Source organism: Alligator sinensis, unplaced genomic scaffold, assembly GCF_000455745.1.
Source record: "Alligator sinensis unplaced genomic scaffold, ASM45574v1 scaffold1072_2, whole genome shotgun sequence".
Taxonomy (NCBI): Eukaryota; Metazoa; Chordata; order Crocodylia; family Alligatoridae; genus Alligator; species Alligator sinensis.
In genome coordinates this window covers 191,833-204,156 of record NW_005842278.1, presented here as the reverse complement: position 1 = coordinate 204,156, position 12,324 = coordinate 191,833, and the positions used below count along the sequence as shown (strand labels likewise).

Below are 12,324 nucleotides of genomic sequence, written 5' to 3'. Positions count from 1 at the left end.
ACTTAGTAGCAATTACTTATTGATAAACAATCACCAGAGTACATCAAACAGATCAAACTCAACTTCTGAGCCAGAAGTCTGTTACAAATAAAGAATAGTACACATACTGCGTTGCTGAGGCACTTTCACCAGCAATCAGGAAAGGGAACTTGTTTGGACTTAGGAGATAAGAAATTAAAAGCAATTTAGTAAAGTCAGGAAGCTTTGACCGCAATGGTTTCCCTTGATGTTGTTTTAGGACTTTTGGTATTAGAATCATCAGTATGTTCTTAATTACTCAGCATTGTAGGATGGTCTTTTTTTTTTTAAAGCTGTTTGACACTACAAAGACTCAGCCATATAACAAACAACATTTTATTGGGTTTTTTTGCTTAATAGATTCTTGAACCTCGCTTCAGTGGCGACACATTGGCAATGCTGCTTAACATTCCACCTCAAAAGACCCTTCTGAGACGCCACTTAACCACTAACTTTAATGTGCTGATTGGGCCAGAGGCACAACAAGAAAAAAGGGAAATAATGGAAGCCACTGCTTACACGCCTCTCACTACAACTGCAAAAGTTCGGGTATGCTCCTTTCTGAAGAGAGGAATTCTTGAACTGCTGATCTAGTTATCAGTTTGCTTTTTTTTTTTTGTAATAGAATAGGGGGCCAAACTTGGGAGGTGGGAGAAGTCAGTTATGAGTTCAGTTACATTTTAGTTATTCCCAATTTTATATATTCAGCACAAGTCCGTCTTCGTGTACCGAAGAAATAAATGTGCGTCACCACAGCCATTCCTTAAAACTATCTAAAACAATATTTATATTTAGTATCATCTGTTCCTAATTTAACAGAGATTTAACCAAGTTAAAAAAAATCTATTCTATTTACTCGCAAACTACGTGCACCTTTTTCTGAATATTAGCCTTCCAAAAATGGGCGCATGGTTTCCATGCCAGAATGGAGGCATGGGGACATTGTAATAGCTGCCAGGGGCTGGCTCTGTGCTGGGCATGCAGGAGGGGTAGAGTAGACTCTTCATTGTCACTCATTCTCTTTTCACAGCTAAAGTTTTAACCCTTTCACAGACAGTTGAATTGGCAGCCACTTTTGGCTGTAAGAGGGTTAAAGCAAGCAGCCAAAAGCTGCTGCCAGTTTGGCACTAGCTGTAAGAAAGGGTTCTTTAACTGCAAAAAGAGAGTGAATGACGGAGTAGATTCTGTCCCTACTCCATGAGGCCTGTATTCAGCTACGACTGGAAAAAAAACTTTCCAGCACTTTCTTCTCAGAATGGGTGAATATCTTATGGGAAGGATAGTGATATGGAAGAAAATATGGTATGTGCTTCTGGACTGAATAATCTTGACAATACATAGACCAAGACCTTTCCTGTTGAGCTACAGCAGTGTGTGTGAAGTATACATAGCAATTCTTAGTAAGGAAAATGGTGCCAAATCTGTATTCTTCTTAATGATTTAGTATAGTGTTAAGATCTATACACCGGCACACACATTAATAAGATTTGGGGATAACTGTTTGAAACATGATAAACTGAATTTATAAATTAAGCCTATAAACACTTAATCATGAGTAACTTTACTCATATAACTAATTCATTTTTTTCGGCTGAGCAACTCATTTATGTGCTATACTTAGTATTAATACCCTTCGTTCAGGAAGGCACTGAAGCGTATGCTTAATATCATTCTTATTTAGAAAAAGTACTGAAACCCACAATGTATGGATGTGATATTCAGTAAGGCATTTAAGTACTGTTACTGTTCTCAGTTGTATTACTCATGCCAAAAGTTCTGCAATTAGTACAACTGACTTCAGTAGGACTGTTCATGTACTTAATGTCATGCTTTCAGTTAAGTTCCTTGCTAAATCAAAGCCTATTTTACTAGACAATAGAAATTAAGTTAAAAGCATCTAGAGTATTATAGAAATTGCACAAAGTAGCTTTGGAATCAATAAATGCAACTTCCAACTAGACTTCACATCTGAAAAGACAGTTCGTTTTTCTCACATACCCTTTGTTTTCTCATAATTTTAGCCAAAGAAACTTGGATTTTCACATTTTGGAAACCTAAGAAAAAAGAAATTTGATGAATCTACAGATTACATTTGTCCTATGGATACAAGTCCAGGTGCAACTAATGGTACTCAGAAGAGCTATGGTGGATACAAAGGACTTAGTCCACTTTCCTCTGATAAGGAATTGGACAAACTGGATCAGGTGGGACAAACAGAGTGATGTCATACTCATCCCTCATTCTCCTCATGCATTCCAAAGCTTGCAAATAACATTGTTACCATATAACAAAATATGTGCTGCATCCGCATGACCTCATTGAGAACATATGGGCTATGGACATTTTGAAGAGTTTTATACTGAAAATGTCACATTATCTTTCTAAGTGTAAACCTACCCATCCATCTGTAAATCCTTTTTTCAGAAACATAAAACCTTTACACTTTGAAGATCAATGTATTTTGACTGTACAGTTGAGGGTCATGGTAAAAACATTTGGTGTTTTTATTTTTAATTTTCATAATCGATAAAATACTGCACAGGTAACTCCTTTTTATCTTTGTAAGTGGTTTATGATGTAATAAATTTATTCAGACTACTTTGTACAGAGCTATCAGGAGACTTTGTTCTCAAAAACTGGACTGTATATTTTTAATAGACTTGTTAGTAGAAGAGAGCAGCAGTTTCACTCTTCATGCATACATACATGTATGAATTAATTATGCTTAAGCAGTATATGTAAAAGATGCACCACTAATGAACACTATTATCATTGAAATAATAAAATAATACTTGAATAAGTCTATTTTGCTATGTATGTAGTGATCCCTTTCTTTTGGTAATGGAATTGAGTTTATATGCCATACCTCTAAACAGTCAAAGGCTGAAACCATGAAAACTCTTTGACTTCTTCACTGCGAAAGTCTGTACAAAGTGATGAAAACCTTCAAAAAGGAGCTACTGGGTACTTGTATAGATTCTGCAGAGCACAAAAGCCAACCGGGGCAGACCTTTGCCTAGTATAAATTGTCATAACTCCATCTATTGTAGTGGATCAGTGACATTTTACACCAGCTGAAGATCTGACTTGGAAGCACTTTTCTCTCTGGAGCAGAAAGCAGTTAATGATCACAAAATTGAAAAAACTAACTGCAACCATTTTTCACCTGCATGATTTTACCACATCTAACATCTCATTTTTGCTCATCTGAAATGTAGTGGCTTACTTAATCTTTTTTTTTATTATTTAAGGGATGTTTTGCACTACACTGTTTAGAGGAGGCAGGTGAAACGAATGCTTTTTGTAAAGGCAATATGGTTCTCATTTGGGATCTCTTACGTTAGTTTGAGTGTTTTCAGAATAAAATATTAAGCATACAAGGGAAAAGACAGCGGATCAAAACCTAATAGAGTTAATCTAAACGTAGTTTGATCCTTTTTAGTGACTGAAGGGATAATAAATGTCCAATTACCTAGAAAACAGTAGCAAGTGACTGCATTTACCAATACTTATGACCCCCATTTTAGTTACTCAATACAATTGTAGAAATTGAACCAAATATATCTACCATTAAAGCTTGATGAAACTCCACCTTCAGTTAAACAAATGACTTGGAGAGTACATAGCTAAGAAAGTACATGGACATGCTTGTCTAGTGAAGATTTAGTGCTTTTAATGAACAACAAATGAACCCCTTGACACTGTAGGCCATCTGACATCATGAAGATTGATATCCTTTTATTAGAATCAGCAAGACAGCATGTTGGGTTCTTGTATTGCCTGTCTAGTAGGAATGCACCACACAAGTTATTAAATACATCTTGAAATGTTTCTGAATGTTGTGAATATGACTGTAATGAGTGCCTAATTTAGGAATATATCAATAGGTTCACATGAAATATAGTGCTAACTCCATGGAATATATTTACCAGCTGATCAAGAACACCTTTTCTCTTGATTAGAAATCTGTCTTCCTGTTGTTACTACATTTTCACAGTATTATAAGGCATGTTGGCATGGTGATTTTTTTCCCTTTTTGGATTTGTGACTTTTTGTATATTTTTGTTAATTTTTATAATATTCAGAGTAGCAATTTATTATGCCAAGATTTTCTTTTTCTCAAGTCAGGGACACCTCCCAAAGATGCATATAGAGTCTGAATAAAATAGTAGCCATTGTCTTATTTGATCAAGTTGCTGAATGCTTTTACAGATGGAACATTCGGAAGGAACGGTAATGCAAATAGGGGCTCTTTCTCAAGGCATAAACAATCTCACGGTATGTATCAACTTGCACTTGCTTTAAAAGTCACAAATATATCTTGCCAAAATTCGGGAAAATTTAGTCATTCCAGGTAGAGGTAACCCAATATATCAGTCCATATTGTATCAGCACTGATAAAAGGAAAATTGACATTATTGGCAATCGGCTTTTTTTGGCTGATGTGGTTGATGATGTCGCCAATAATGTCGCAGAATGCATGCAGACAGCCCAGCAGCTTGGAGAGCAGCATCCAGCTGGTAAGAGTGTTGGACAGGAAGGGGTGGGAGGGAGGGAAGGGGGTGGGGGGGACAGATTGAGGCCCCTGTGATGGAGGGAGTGGGGCTGGGGTTGGGGCTGGGCATGGACAGAGCCTTGAGTGGCTCATCTGGGGTGGCCGGGGAGGCTCTTCCCGGCAAGGGGGTTGGGCTGGGGCTGCGCTTGGGCCAGGTGGTGGCAGCGCTGTGGTAGGGGGGGTTACCACCCTGTAGCAACCCCTCCCAGTGCCACCACTTCCTGGCCCGAGTACAACCCAGGCCCAGCCCTCCCACTGGGAAGAGCCTGGTGCCGCCCCTGGCCCCAGTCCACAGTGGCAGCCCATCCTCCCCCTGTGCACAGATCTGGGGGGCACGTGCCCCCCATGGTTCCCCCAGGGGTGTGTGCAGCAGTGGGAGTTGTGCCCTGCTGATGAGCCACTCATGGCTCCATCTGGCACCTAGCCCCACTCCCTCACCACAGGGGCCTCAATCTGCCACCCCCACCTCCAACCCTCCCCCTGCCCCTTCCCCCACCAACAGACTTACCAGCTGGACGCTGCTCTCCAAACTGCTAGGCTGGATATGGGCAATTGGGTCAGTATCAGCCAATATGGCTCATTAATAATTGACCATCCGTATCAGCCCAAAAACCTTTATCGGTACACCCCTAATTCCAGGTGATTTTCAAGGGTAAGAGTCTGGAAGTGTCCTGGTTTTACTTATCTGCAGCTTGGTTATAGATCCAGAATTTAACATTTTCTTATTTTTAAAACCATTTTTAATCCTTTATCCATAATCTCAGATTTCAAATAGGGTCTAATTCATGTGTTGGATCCGTGGCTTCTCCTCACCCTCTACCCAGGGCTGTGTCACATGTTACACTTAAAACATATTTTATTTAGATCATAGTAAGCTTTACTATGAGTTAGGAAGTTTTCTGAGCAGTTACACGATCTCAACTCTCTGGACAGAGCTGGAGACAGCTGTGTGGTCAATCAGCTGTTTGTCAGTCCTAACTCCTCCCTCACCTCATCCCCTCCTAGCTCCAGAGTTGGTTCAAGGCTCTGGTGTGATGGAAGGGCTGGAACCGACAACCATGTGTCTGTCATTCCCAGCCCTGACACCATACTAGAACCAGTGAGGACCACTGGTATTATCTTCATGGCACAGTCCCACAGCAGCCTAGCACATATTACTTAACGCTAAATGGAGATATTCCTACCCAAAAAGTCATAACTTTACTACCATATGACAGCACTTAGCATGTGTTTTCCTGCTTGAATGCACAAATGCTCATGGTTTTAAACACAATTAACACATCCTATGTATAATATGTGACAAACTGGTACCTGTACTTAACAAAAACAGGTTCCGAAGTTGCAGTTTTTCAATTTAACAATCTTGCAAGCAATGGCTGTCCCATCTCCCTTAAGAAGCCCTTACTTTCACTGGACAGATTCCTGCACCCAAAATATGGATGATGCACTGTATTAAAATTAACTATGCCATTGATGCCTGTGTTTGTAAACTAATTTTAGAAGACAAACTTGCTGGAGGGCAGAATGAATGATCATGTAATATGTAAGCTTCCTCTGCATAGTGGCAGGCACATCTACATGTTCTATTAATGTGCCTGAATAAACTCCAGCACAGTTCATGCTGGAGTTTATTGCTCCTGGGAGGTAAGCCTGCCAGTTCAGAACTGCAGTGCCCTGGCTCAATGTGCTGCAGAAGGGCTGGCTGGGGTACAAGGGTTCTACAGTGCAGAACTAGCCCAGCAGGCAGCCCCTGCATTGTAGCACCTTCATACCCCAGCAGTCCCCAGGCACCATCTACACATATGTTTCAGTGCACTAAGCTCTGCTGTAGGATTGTACTTGTCAGGCAGTACTACCCTCCAATGGGGTTAATTCGTTTACTGTAGTCTAATAGTGCCACATGTGTAGGCAGTAACACTTTACTGCAGAACTAATTAGTCAGCCCCCACAGTAAGGCACTTGTGTAGATGCACCCAGTATCACCTAAATGTAAGAAGTTCCTAATACTAATCATCCTGCTACATTAAACTACAATGAAGAAACTAGTTTCATTCTGTTAATATTAGCAAATTATTTCAATGACTGATAGTACACCCTGGGGAATGATGCAATTATACGCCCGTGTAATTTTGCACATTAAAGGTATGACTGTGCAAAATTGCATAATTTTACATAATTTAACTGCAGGGGGGCTCTGTGCCTCCACCTCTATGAAGTGGAGGCACAAAGCCATTTGACTGTACAGCTGGATAAGTGGGGAAGGGAGCTCCTGCCTGCAGGAGGAGTGGGATGGGTGTGAGGTGTGTGGGTGGGTGTGGCATTTGTGGGTGGGTATAAGCCACATGTTATTGGGCCGGGCTGGCCAGCCAGCTCAGTGCCTCCACGTGAGGCTTCCAGCACTCCAGTGGGAAGCTACGTACAGAGGCAAGCAAGAGCCTGCCTGGCCTGATGGCACATGACTCCATGCCTCCATCTGCAACTTCCCACTGGAGTGTTGGAAACCCAACGTAGAGAGCTGGCCTGGTCCAATGGCATGTGGATTGGGAGCAGCACACCATCAGGCCAGGTGGGAAGCTGTACATGGAGGCATGGAGTCGCATGCCAGCAGGGCGGGTGGGCTCCTGCTTGCCTCCACGTGCAGCTTCCCACTGGAGTGTTGGAAGCCCCATGTGGAGACATGGAGTCTGCCCAGACCAATGGCGCACAGTTCCTGGTCCATATGTCATTGGGCCATGCCAGCCAGCTCCATGCCTCCAGATAGGGCTTCCAGCACCCCAGTAGGAAGCTGCCCATGGAGTCATGGAGCCTGCCTAGCCCAATGGCAGGCAGCTCCCACCTGCAATATCATGAGCCCCACACACTGGCACAGAGCCAGCCTGGTCTAGTCGAAGGCGCATGCCAGTGGGTCAGGCGCATACAAGTGCAGGCCCTGAGACTCAGCCAGAGGCATGCGCTGCCAGCAGCTTTACCTGCTGTGGCCATGGGCACCCTGAGGGCCTACTGCCCCTGAGCTGCTGGCAGTGGGAGCTGTGCACCATGAGGAGAGATGTTGGGGGGGCACACCCACCTATAAGCCCCCACACACACACTCTTCACAACCCCCAAATCCCACACCCACCCACAAACCCCACACACACCCATACCCCCCAACTCTTCTTCACAACCCCCCACACTCCTTCACAAACTCCCCACATACTCCAATACTCACACCCCCACACCCATTCACAAACCCCACACGCACGCACACCTCCCCACACCATCAAATCCCCCACCCACACCCACCCCCAACCATACAAAGTACCTGCATATATTTCTAAAGTAGGTTCAAATAGTGTTATACTTAATTTGTAAAAATAAATAACTATAATTAATTTTGCATAATTTTGAGTTTCTGCACATAATTTTGAATGTTTCTATGCATTATTCCATGGGGTGTATAATAGTAATAATATAGCGAATTCCATCTGTTGTGAATCAGGTTTTATTTCAGTTCCTTTCCCAGTGCTATGTGCATTTAACTGGATACTTATGTAATCCACATCCTGTTTTTTCTCTTTCAGAATATGCTAAGCCAAGATGAAATGCTGAATGACAATAGATTTTTAACACCCACCTTCGAAGACTGAAGATGATGCTTTAGCATGATCAAGAACACTAATACCTCACACACACATCCAGATAAGTGGCCAAGGAAACTGGGTGCTATATGGCAGAAGATAGCGTATGCTTTTCTGCAAATGAGATAAACTTTATATGTCGTTAATACAGCAACACTTTACAGGTAAAGAAAAATACACTGGGTACCCTAATAAGTATTTTTACCTAGATGTTAAAAAAACAAACAAACTATGCAAAATTATTTCTCATCCAGAGTTGAGAAACAAGACCAGTAAAAGATGTCTTTGCAGATATATGGTGAATTTGTGCACAGCTGCAAGTGTACTTTTATAATTTTGTACTTTTATAATTACTTCCACATAGGGATTAATGCCAGTAGATTGGCACCATAGCCACAGGTTCAGAGTCTTCCTGAGTTAAGTAAAAGCAATGAGGACAAGCCTTTAATAATTCCAACTGCTCCTTTTCTCCTTGACCAAATGGTGCAGCAGGTGCTATCTTGGGGTCTGGCAGACAGCCACAATGTTTACAGAACTGTTGCTGTATAGACAGGGCTAGTTTAGGAGCTTGAGAGTCTCCAGAGAAATTGTCAGTGGGGGAGCAGAAACTTTGTTCCCTCCTCTTGTACCTCCATTTGTCTCCGCTTTCTCTGTCCTGCTTATAACATTGGGATGGAGAGAGAAGACAGATAAGCTTTCACACCTTGTGAATAGCCCGTAGCGGAAGTGGGATGATGTAGTGGGCATGTTCCCAGAATAGGCCAGGAGGGAGCACATTAATCCTTACTATGCTTTTTCTCTCTCTGCCTAAAACCAGCAACAATTAGAAGGACAATTTAAGACTCTCAGGAAAGATGAGGGACTCAAAAGGCTACTTTGCTTAGTTTTGCTTGATGCTTACTATAAACACTGTGTGCGCTCAGTCAGGGAACAGACCTAACACCCAGCAAAGACAGCCTGCATGTTGACTTTCTCAGACCCGGGTTCAACACTCCCCCTGCAGTTGCTTTGAAGTGCGTGCAATGGAACTGGCAGCACAGCACAGGGTTTGTTGCAAGTGACGACAGTTCCTTGTACAAATGGAAGGTTTTAGGAAGTTCTACTGTATATAGCCTTCTCCTATAAATAGCAAAACGTAAGGAAGTACTAATGGGCCAGTGGGCTCTGAACATTTTGCACTTGCCTGAACTGAGAGTCAGAATGGCATACAGAATGGAGTTCCCAGAACTCAGAACAAGCAATTGGAGGTGATCAGCTGTGAGCCCTTTACCAGCCACTTCCCTTCTGTCACTGAATTACTTTCATGCTACTGTAAGTAATTAAATGTATATGAACTTTGGATAGTCTCATAACAGAGATTTGGTCAGAAACAAGCTGTGATGTTTGCACGAGAACCCGGTGATTCTTTTTGTAAACCTTATGCTGTGTTTTGTTTTATTTTGTTTCTGCTTCTGTTTGCTTGCTCCCTTCATTTCAGATTCATATGTATGCTTTCATACAACGTTACCTTAATATAACAGCAGCAAACAAGTCAGTGCATGCGTAATGTGCAAAGGGTGACTAACTAACACAGCAAAACTAGTGTTTGTAAAGTTTTTTGTTTAAAAATTCTCATGCTGATCAAATCAGTTCTTTATGGCAACTCCATATTTGTTATCAGAATATCAGGGGTATATTTTTGTAAACTGGGAAATTAACCCGGTTTTAAAACAAAGGGAGTTGGTATTGAAATGCATAATGGGCTTGAGCTATTTTTCCAAGGGTGGTTCTCTCTCTTGTTTGCAAGATGGTTTCATTGTGTGTTACAAGGTGCCTAGAACAGTGGTTCTCAAAGTTTTTAGATTCAAGGCACCACAGCACAACTTCTGTGAACTGACTGGCATCCTATTTCAAAACTAAATGTTAGTGCTTGCCTCCTTGCAGAGGGACTAGGCAGCAGAGGTTGGGGAGTGCTGAGCCTGCAATTATCTTATTGCTTATCCCCTCACACCTTGCAACAGCCTTCAAAGGATCTTATGGCACCTCAGAGTACCTGGTTGAGAATCAGTGATCTAGATTACAACAGGTAATTTAGCCAGCGGGCATGTCAGTGCCAGGCATGATCCTGTCCACTAAGCAGCATATCTGGAGTGTATTATATTAGGTACTGTTCAAAGTGAGTAAGAGGTATTTCTTACTCCTTAACTAACCACACTGATTTTACTGAGAGCACTTGAAGAGTCCTTACTGAACATATTCCCATTTGTGACTCTAAAGCCAGTGGGAACCTAAGTGACTTTTTATGAAGTCTCATTTGCCACTTCACCTGAGAAAGCTTTTGTATAGGAATTAAAGCAGCTATTTTCCATCATGTCTATTCTTGCTGTATAAAGGATATGGTGAAATTGTTTAATTTATATACTTGACAAAGACTGGGATTTCCATGGGAAAGTCCCATTGGAGTCAGTGGGATCAGTTACACCTCCACTCAGTGCTTTCGAAAGGCAAGGAGTGTTAATTATCAGCACAGCAGACACTAAGCATCTGAAATGTTCAGTGATGAATTAACCCACAAATGCAGGAATGGTGACTCAAGTGACACCATTACCAGTACAAGAGAGGAAAGCAGTGTTACATTGCTGGCATATTTCCAGGAGGCCTGACTGGATTTTTTTTTAATGTAACACTTTAAAGCTTGTATGTCATAGTAAAATCTACAAACTTTTGTTTAAATTGTTTTATCAGATTATTTAAACGTCTAATTTTTGCCTATGCTAAAAAAACCCCCATCAAGCTAGCAGGATAGAGGAGAGAGAACGGTTCAAGGAAATGCAAAATGTTGACCATCTGCGCTGTCACATTGTAGTGAATAAATTCTGGCTGTTTCTCTATCTCCTGGTGAGTCTTTGTAGTAATTTCTACACAAGCTTGGTGTGTGGGGAAGTTTAGGCTGATTCCTCTATGCCTATATTCTCTTCATTAGTTAATAAATATCCCCTAACTTGGAATAACTTCTGAACTTGGTAGACACTGAACAAATGCACATAGTGCAAGTATCCCAGTGAGCGGCAGCTTACAGGTAGCCAACATGAAATGCTGAGGACAGGGTACATCTAAAATGCTGTCAGTCTGTCAGTCAGAGGTACCTTACTGTGGTAAAACCTCTTCTAGCACTTGGGATCTTCAGCCCGGAAGCCTTTTCCAAATGTAAGTCCTTGCATGCTTCATTTCAAAGAACTGAGGGGGGCTCATTCTTCTTTTAAAATAGTCAGAGATGCTCCCTTGAAATGCAAGATTTACCAGACCAGAGTGCCACAGATCTTGCTCCCAGGGCAGTTAGTCATTAAACAAAGTACAGAAAGTCCTTGGACCACTAGAACTTGCACCTCCCCCTCGCTAATAAATGCCCAAACTACTAGGCAATGCTATCTTACTCTCTTGGCCAAGTGAGTCTAATTCTTCTCTGCACAGTGGCACACTTTCAACGAGCCACTGTGCAGAGAAGAATTGAGAATAGCCTTTTAAGCAGGTCAGAATTACTATTTCAGATTGAAGTACTTTTTTAGCCTTATTATCTTAGGGTCCTGCCACATATTCTTAAAGCTGGATAGAAACCAACTATAGAGCTGTTATATATTTTCAAGCACCAAATTTGTAGCTGTTTGGCTCTTTTTATAGCTGGATAGGCATTGTTATAGTGTGATAATTACTTTGCAGATGTGGCTGATTAAATTTATTGCACCATTAACCCATTAACTGTGTAACATACGTAACATGTAGCAGAGGCCTTAAGCATCTAAATTTTGCTATTTTCCCCTGCTCAGGCCTATCATTGTTTCCTTGCCTCAAGGTTTGATCCTTCTTCACTTGAACTGTCACTGGATTTCATCAGTAAGGTACCAAGAAACATTTTTAAAAGTTAGCAATTTTTTGGTCCGGTCTCCGTTTAAAAGTCTTATGTGCAAGGTGTGTGGGACTTTACGGTTAAAGAAAGAACATAGATCCTGTCCCCTAGATCTTCCAGGGTTAAGGCACAGTATAGTACAAATAAGGCCTGAGAATAGAATGTAAAGCAGTAGAGTCATTAAAGAGATTTTTAAAAAATCCAAAGCTCCCCCATCTTTTGCCTCCTCCCACCACCTGGGGCATAACCTG

At 41.7% G+C, this 12,324-nt stretch overlaps 1 protein-coding gene across 8 annotated transcripts in view; it reads left to right on the top strand.

The window, feature by feature from the left end:
* PPFIBP2 (PPFIA binding protein 2) overlaps positions 1-12,313 on the top strand; it is a 206,012-nt gene extending 193,699 nt beyond the window's left edge. For 6 of the 8 annotated variants that reach the window (XM_025209275.1, XM_014521940.2, XM_025209279.1 and 3 more), the window contains 4 exons: positions 379-567; positions 2,040-2,222; positions 4,231-4,296; positions 8,134-12,313. In XM_025209275.1, the coding sequence (XP_025065060.1) occupies positions 379-567; positions 2,040-2,222; positions 4,231-4,296; positions 8,134-8,199 (504 nt within the window). In that variant the 3' untranslated portion in view covers positions 8,200-12,313. Of the gene's footprint in view, positions 1-378; positions 568-2,039; positions 2,958-4,230; positions 4,297-8,133 lie in introns of those variants that run through there. The other 2 variants (XM_014521943.2, XM_025209278.1) reach the window with 2 other exon arrangements.
* Positions 12,314-12,324: the final 11 nt, after the last annotated feature.